This window comes from Malurus melanocephalus, unplaced genomic scaffold (assembly GCF_030028575.1).
Source record: "Malurus melanocephalus ecotype Western Australia unplaced genomic scaffold, MMel_1.1 scaffold_371, whole genome shotgun sequence".
Taxonomy (NCBI): domain Eukaryota; kingdom Metazoa; phylum Chordata; class Aves; order Passeriformes; family Maluridae; genus Malurus; species Malurus melanocephalus.
Window position 1 is genome coordinate 286,305 of NW_026623603.1, and position 7,900 is coordinate 294,204.

At 55.9% G+C, this 7,900-nt stretch overlaps 2 protein-coding genes across 4 annotated transcripts in view; one reads left to right on the forward strand and one right to left on the reverse strand.

The window, feature by feature from the left end:
* Positions 1–1,730, forward strand: part of CTNNA1 (catenin alpha 1) — a 122,105-nt gene extending 120,375 nt beyond the window's left edge. Inside the window, exon 18 of the mRNA XM_057378714.1 lies at positions 660–1,730. Within this exon, the coding sequence (XP_057234697.1) occupies positions 660–947 (288 nt within the window). The 3' untranslated portion in view covers positions 948–1,730. The remainder of the gene's footprint in view (positions 1–659) is intronic.
* Positions 1,731–3,637: 1,907 nt separating this feature from the next.
* Positions 3,638–7,900, reverse strand: part of SIL1 (SIL1 nucleotide exchange factor) — a 109,051-nt gene continuing 104,788 nt past the window's right edge. For all 3 annotated transcript variants that reach the window (XM_057378693.1, XM_057378694.1, XM_057378692.1), the window contains one exon: positions 3,638–6,803. In XM_057378693.1, coding sequence (XP_057234676.1) covers positions 6,453–6,803 — 351 coding nt within the window. In that variant the 3' untranslated portion in view covers positions 3,638–6,452. The remainder of the gene's footprint in view (positions 6,804–7,900) is intronic.

Genomic DNA, 7,900 nt, shown 5'->3' on the forward strand with positions numbered 1-7,900 from the left:
ATTTGGCCTTGACAAGCACAGGTGCCACCCAGAGCAGGACTGTAGCCCCTGGAGAAGGGGGTCCCAGCTGAGGTTACCACAGTGCTCCTCCCCTCCCTCTCCCACCGAGCCCTAGTCTTAGCTCTTCATCCCTGCTTTCCCCACAGCTTTGACAAATTYATGYTTTCCCTTGCTTTGATTCTCTTGTRAATCAGGAACCAGCTGGGAAAGGGCTCCAGGCCTGGCTGGTGATGCAGTTGTGTTCCATCCTTCCCAATACAATTTGGAATTCTAGGGCAATTTAAATATTTATTGTCAGTGATTAAGATATGACTACAGCTTTATTAATTTCATTAGAGAATAAGCTACTGTTAAATCTTAATCACAAAAGCAAAAGGCAGAATACAAATCATTCCCATTGCCATTAATATGGAAAATGCAGACAGGGGGGCAAACTCTGCTTTCGTGTTGGTGGCWCAAGTCAGGCTTGCAACCACAGAGTGTCCAAAGGAAAAGCCTGCCTCAAACTGGGAGCCTCAGGTTTAAAAGGAAAAATAGCAATCAGTTCCATAAATCAGATAAATYGGTTTTCAAGTGTTTTTGCCCCCAGGGCTGCTGTGTTTTCAGTGGAGTGCTGTGTTTGGGGTTCCCTGGTGTGACTGTGTGTGCTCCTTTGGCAGGTGGACAGTGCCATGTCCCTGATCCAGGCAGCCAAGAACCTGATGAATGCCGTGGTGCAGACGGTCAAGGCGTCCTACGTGGCCTCCACCAAGTACCAGAAGTCACAGGGCATGGCCTCCCTCAACCTGCCGGCCGTCTCCTGGAAGATGAAGGCTCCGGAGAAGAAACCCCTGGTCAAGAGGGAGAAACAGGACGAGACCCAGACTAAAATCAAGAGGGCATCYCAGAAGAAGCACGTGAACCCCGTGCAGGCCCTCAGCGAGTTCAARGCCATGGAGAGTATCTAGAGGAGGGCTCTGGCTCGGGGGTGTTCATCTCTAGCCCACTACTGCTACTTCCAGAACTCTACTTTTAATTTCCTAAGGATTTTTCAAAAAATTACTATTCCTCCAAATGTATTTACTTAATATAATTTTGATAACTTTGTTTAGATTACACGGGGAGATACTCAAATTTCTAAGTCCTATCAGTATATCTTCAGCCTGCAGAAGTGTGGTAATTTAGATGGCTTTTAGATTACAGGGGTGGATTTCTAGCTGGAAACTTTTTTATAATCGTGCTTTAAATAAGATATACTATAACCAAAGAGGATTTTACAGTAACACTAACGGTTAACACTAATACTGGATCATGCTACTCAGAGACTCAGTTTATCATGGTGATTAAGAGAGAAAAAAATAGATTTTTTACTCAAAAAAAAAAGTAATTGATTGAAGTATTGTATGTGTTAGTGTATTACTGCTGTGGGGGTGGAGAGGGAGCGAGCTCAGGGGAGTTTGTGACCACAGCCGGAAAAAGCTGGAAAAACGATCCCCCCGTGCCTGGGAGAGGATCACGTTTGGAGCTGGCTGGGGCTGCCTTGGGACCGCGATGCTGCTTCCCCTGGGCTGCCCTCGGGGTGGGCACTGCTCCTTCCGGGGAGCTCCCGGAGCCGATCCCTGCGGGAACATCCCCTGSTGTGGGGCTCCCGTGTGACACGGACGGGAATTCTAATGCCTGGTTACAAATTACTAATGTATTTTGCTGCGGGACACTAATAAAGTTGCTTTTCCCAGCTGGTGCATTGTGGTGCTGTGAATGGAGCGGGGCCCAGCCCGCCCCTCACCCCCCCGTCGCCATTCAGATGCAAATCAGCTTTGTGCTCATTCCTCATAATTGCTCTGCATCCCGCCTTGGGCTTCAGAGGCACCCAGGAAATCGTGTTTGCTCAGGCTGCAATTTAGACTGTACATTATTTGTGATAACTATAGCTACAAGGTATAATTTCGCTGTCTTATTTAAATTTAATGAATTTCWGTGTGTTCCACACGTCCCAGTCGAGTCGGGTGCTGGGGAAGCGATGCCTGCACGGGGCAGCACGGAACGGTCCCGTTCCTGCAGAGCCTCCCCTGAACTGGAAAAGCCTGGGCTGTACTCAGTGCCTAAACTCCAGCTCCCTTTTAGAGCTGAGCCTTGGCACTGAAGTGTTATAATTTTATTTATCTCAATCAGCTTATAATTTATGGTGTTAAGGTTATTGCTGTCATGTTACTGTAATGCTGATCGGAATTAAGCTACACAGTTTTTGGGATATTTCTGCCAAATGCATTGTTTTCAAGCATTTCAGCCTCTTGRGTACAGCTATTAAACAGTGGAATTATGGCCATTTCCATACACCCTTAACATGGAAACAGGCTCGGAGGGGGAGCTGTGCTCCTCCATTGACATTTGGGGGTTAACAGAACAGAGAGGCTGTAGATCTTCTTTTTTAGGTAATTATTAACTGATTTTATACAATGTTTTTTTTTTCTCCTGGTATTGCCTTAAAGGTGACATTCCCTGGGCTTTTCAGGGAGTACATCCAGTGCTTCCCCCCAATACAATCTATTCATAAGCTTTAAAAAACAACCCCTACATTCAGATGTACAGACAAATTTACATGTGTTTAGCTTTAAATACATGTTASTTTAATTTATGCTACAAACACTGAACATCAAGTAGGCAAAGAACATTTAACTACAATTAAAATGTGGTTCCCCCGGTGAGAGGTACAACCCCAGGGGGTGCAGGAGCAGCAGGAACCTGATGGGGACAGCAGGCCAAAAAACCTCAACTCACATTTCTTTTGTACCCAGAATTGCTCCTCTGGGAATTGTGTTTGGGTTTGGAGAGGAGCAGGGCATCGAGGTGAATCATTATTGCTGTAACTGATTTAATTGCTGTGTTCAGGAGTGCGGCAGCAGCGGCTGGGGAGGGCAAACGCCTCTCCCCACAGCAGAGCGGGGATTTGGTGTCATTAACCCCCAGTTTCAGTAGCTGGGGACGTGGTGGGGACCCCGGTGCTGCTGCTGCTGCTTTTCTGCAGCCCGGAGCCGGGGCTGGAGCCGGGCAGGGAGAGGCARCTCCTCATCCCGGAGCAAACCCAGCCCCGGCTTCAGCCCCGGCGTTGTTCAGCACCAGCCCGAGCCCCAGCTGGGTCAGGRGTCCCAAAGCCCCGATCCCGCTGTGTCAGGCAATTCTAGCCCCGGCTGTGACAGCGGCTCAGCGAGGGGTCCGGCCGCCAGCGAAGCTGTGACTTTATTAGGGAGCCAATTGAAGAGAATTACAGTAATTACTGCTCCCTGTAATTAAGCGCTGGGGAAGGGCTTGTGCAGGCGCTGTCGCTGCGGCTGCCGGGGGACGATGCTCGGGAGGGAGCGAACGCGAACGCGGCCGCGCCGGGCGGGGAAAGCTCCGGGGGCGCTTCAGCCGCCTCCCCCCGACAGTGAGCGAGGAGCCAACCCCACCTTCCCCATTCCCACCCTTCCGTGGAGAMGGGGATGGGGGGATCCAGCGTGGCTTTGGGCAGGGAAGGACTGTGGGACCTCCCAGCTCGCCAACTCCTCACGGCAGCTCCCCAGGCACTGCCTGAAGCACACTGGGGTACTTGTTGGAGAGGGTTTGGGCTTGGTTTTTGTTTTTTTGGGGTTTTTTGTGGGTTTTTTTTTGGGGGGGGGGGAGTAGGGCTTGGTGTTTTGGCAGTGATTTGAAGAGATTTGGGGTTTTTTTTGCAGTGCGTTGGGACAGCAGTCCCGGCTGTACAGGGATCTCAGGAAGATGAACCCACATTATCTTCTAAAGTGTATTAGTGAAACCACATTAAGTCCTCAGGAGATAGCCTTATTCCAGATTTCAAGTGCTCTTAATTCCGCGGTGAATGGAGCCAACGTTGAATTTATGCCACTTTAATTGTGTGTGAAGGTTCCGTGCCACGATTTAATGCCCGTTAATGAACGCSTTTCCCACCCGCGCTCTCCGGCGCCTTTGGGATGTGTCAGAGCGGCCGCGGGCGGGGGCACCCGGGGCGGGACAGGGGAGGGGAGGGGCACCCCAAGCTGTGCGTTCTAACACAGGACCTGGCTCCAAAAAAAAGCCAGGGCAGCCAAACCTCAAATACACAACTGAGGAGAGGGCGGGGAGGAGCGGGTGCGAAACCCCAACAAATGGGTGCGAAAAGGCAAAATCCATCMAGGCACCATCAGCTGCTCCGGTGCTGAAGGCTCGGGCTCTGCCKGTCTGCGATGGAGCCTGGAGAGCGCCCCGCGGAACCGCGGCCCGGGCTCTCTCCGAGCCCCTCCCTGGCCCAGCAAGCGCCGGCRTTTGGGGAGCTCAGACTGAGCTCGACCCTCCCGATGCTCTGGTGGGTGCAAGGGGAAGATGCTGGAACTGTTCCTGGCCTGGCCGCGGATGGGATTCCAGCACCTAATGCTTGACCCCCTCCTGAAGCTGGAGGAATGGGGGCACCGTGCCAGCTCCAAAATGAAGGATGGAAGTGCCTGTCCCACCTCCTGGGGCTGCAGAGGGAGGGGCGCGCTGAGCTCTACACAAGGTTTCCAATCGCCCCGGGACCCCCCAGCCCGGGGGCTGCTCCAGCCCTGCCTTGCTCCGTGCCTGGGAGGCTGCAGGAATTTGGGGGCTGTGACACCCCCCCTGTGCCCCTGCTCCCTGTGCCGGGGTTGTTCCGGTGAGGGGTCTGGCCCATGGGGGTCTGGCTGCTGCACAGGGTGGGGGCCCTGCCTTGAGTCCTTTTCTGCGTTTAACACTCTCAGTGCTCAGTAWTTCCGGGTAATTCGTGTTTGTTTTCTATTCGGCTGCCAAAGGCAGGTGCCCTGGGGTGATGAGTGCGGCTCGGGGGGGGGGCTGTGTGGTGGGGTGGGGAGGGCTCTCATACAGAAGGAGCTGGGCTAGAGGTGCCCTGTGCCCGAGAGTCCTCCCAGACACAACCAAAGGTCAAAGTGGCCTTTGGCAGCCCCAGCCCGAGCTCCTGCCTCACCCACGGTACAGGAGAGGAGCCAGCTCCACCCCTCCCCCATGGGGACAGGGCTGAACCCCCAATGCAAACCCCCAAATCTCTTGGGCYCAGGGCCAGGGGCTGCCGAGCTCCGGGGTGACCCCAGCAGGTTCCAGAGGTGCCCCATAGGGCCCGGACCCTCTGGGCAGGGGGTACAGGGTGTGGGTGTGGAGTTCCCTGAGGATCAGCGCTGCCCAGGACCTCGCCCAGCCTTGACCCACCCCCGGAGCGGCACTGCCGGGAAATGGCGATTTGTTCCCGTTGCTTGAGCTCCTTTTGATGCTCCCTGTCCCCGGCTGTCACAGCCCGGGGGTGGCCATCCCAGGGCTGGGCATGGAGCGTCACTGMCCCGGAGCCACCGCCTGCCCTCTCCTGAGCTGCCCGGAGCCCCCTCCATCCCCAAGGCCAGCGCAGGTGTCCCCTGAGCCCCGGCTCAGAAACCTGTCGGGTTTCAGACCTTTAGGAAGAGCGAGTGGGGTTTTGGCTTTGGGGATTGGGCCGGGAGGGCTGCTGTGGTTTTCTCCCTGGCTCAGCCCATCAGACAGACCCACCCTGTTAAATCCAGCTGTGAGACAGGGACAAGGCCAGGCAGGGCCCCAGAAATGCCTGTGCTGATCCCCTCCACTCGTGCTGGATCCCTGCTCACTTGGCATCGCTTCAGAGGCTTGGCTTTCCAGCTGAAAAGCTCCTTCCTGTGCTTGTCCTGGCTGTTACCACCAGATATATATTTTATTTTTCAAACCTACAAGGAAAGCTCTGGCAGGGCTGGCTGAGAAAYGCATTTCAGATAGAAATAGATAAAATAAAATAATGCCAGCAAAAGAGCCTAAACAAACCCCAAAAAGAGAAAGATCAAAAAAAAAAATCAATAGTTATAATTAGCCCTGCTACTTAACAGTGACAAGTGACAGGCTGTACATGGAGGCCACAAATATTTGAGCATGAAGAAGGGCTGGTGGCCCTGAGCCAGCCCAGTGGCTGCAGGGTGGCAGTGGAGGAAGGATCCGGTGGCATTTGTGCCCCAGGCAGAGGGAGCTGCACCGGTGGGGCTGGGTCCCGTGGGGTGGTCACAGCCAGGGGATGGCCCTGCTGCAAGGAAAGGCTGGGACAGAGCCCTGCAGAGCATCCCTCCAGCCAGCACAGCCACCCTCACGGGCATCCCTCAGCCCTTCCCACCCAAAGGGAGAGGCTATGCAGCCCCCTTGGGTTCCCTCCTGACCCACCCAGGACATGGCAGGTGCCACGGCTGGGCAGTGCCAGCTGAGGCCTGGGTCCCTCACCACGCTCACCTCCCTTTTCCCAGYAGCACCCCATGAAAACCAGGCACGTCCCCTGCCCCGAGCTGTTCCAATAACCAACTTGCTGGCACACAGTGCTGGGATCCCATTTAGTCCAGCAGTTTATTCCAAAGTGCACAGACACCAGCGCCACCCAAACTCGCGCTGCCACCCTGAGTTCCCTGGACTGGGCTGCTCCTGCGGTGTCACCTCAGCTCCTGGATGATGGTGTTTATGGAGCCCAGGAGCTCCCCGAAGTAGCCATCCATGTCCCCGTCCTGCTGTTCCTGGGCTGCCAGCTGCTCGTACTCGCTGCGCAGGAGGCTCAGGGCGGTGCCCAGCGCGGGGTCCCCCCGGTAGCTCTCCCTGCACACGGCCATCAGCGCYGCCACCAGCTTGAGCACCTTCTCGCGGCTGTCGTGCTCGGGCAGGGCCAGCAGGCGCGGCCCCACGGCGCACCAGTCCTGCTCCAGCACTGCCGGCACCAGCCTGACCTGCTGGTACTGCTGCCGCTTCTCCTCCATCTGCTCCCCGTGCTGCGAGTCCTCCAGCAGCCTCTGTGGAGTGGTGGAGCACAGATTAATGGTCCTGACTGTGGGAAGTGGTGGAGCACACATTAATGGCCCTGACGGAGAGGAGCTGCTCCCAGGAGGTGACAGGAGAGGAGGATGTCCTGTACCACCTGCTCTGGACAGGGACTCGCCACAGACCACACCGAGCTTGTGTCCCKGCTCCCTGGCCACAGGGGCTGGCTGTCCACCCTGGAAAAGTCCCAGTGACTGGGATTCTGCGTCACACAGCCCAGGAGRGGACTCGAGGGGCAGGAAGCTCAGCAGGACTTGTGAAGTCTCTGGTCTGATGCTTTTGCAGCTGGACAGGTGCCTGCAGCACCCAATGAACACCACAGCTGGCTCCATGCTGCTCCTACCAGGAATGGGCATCTCAGCCTCTTCCAGCCACAGCCAGGCCTTTCTCTCCCAGCCTGCTCCTGAAAGCCCCAGCACTGCAATTCCCCAGGAGCTGGATCCCCTACAGCGAGAGGGACCAGCCCYGAGCAGCACCAGGGCCAGGGGGAGGAGGGGAACCCCCCCAACACATCCCCCTGACACATTTGGGGCTGGGGTGCTGGAGAGGCTGTTGGGATTCCCAAAGAGGCTCCATCCCCTCGGGCTCATCCTGGCTCCGTGCTGCCCTGTGATGGCTGCAGTGTCTGTGTGAGGCAGGGCTGGGGGAGCTGAAGGCTTCTGGGCACTGCTGGGTACAACTGCAGCCTTGGGGCAGCCAGCAGGCACGGGAGCTGCCACAAGCCTTGCACAGTCTTATGGGTCCCTGAGGTGGTCGCTACCCTGTTCTCTGGTCACCAGTGGCCATGGGCTCTGCCCGGCCCTGGGCACTGCTGTGAGAGCCTGGTCACAAGGATTGGCAGGAATGACACAGWGGGGACATGGAGGGACAACACCAAGGAYTGACCTCCCCTCCCCAKATCCCCTGGGAGAGCTGCCTGCTGRGCTGCARGCAAGATTTGGGCTGAAAAGGAAGGAATGTGGCAGCAGGAGCTGTTTAGAGCCCCAGTGACTCCTGTTTTGTGCTGAGAGCTGCCAGGGTGGTTCATGATTCCAAACCAACCCATCTGACAGTCCCCCATCCCATCCAT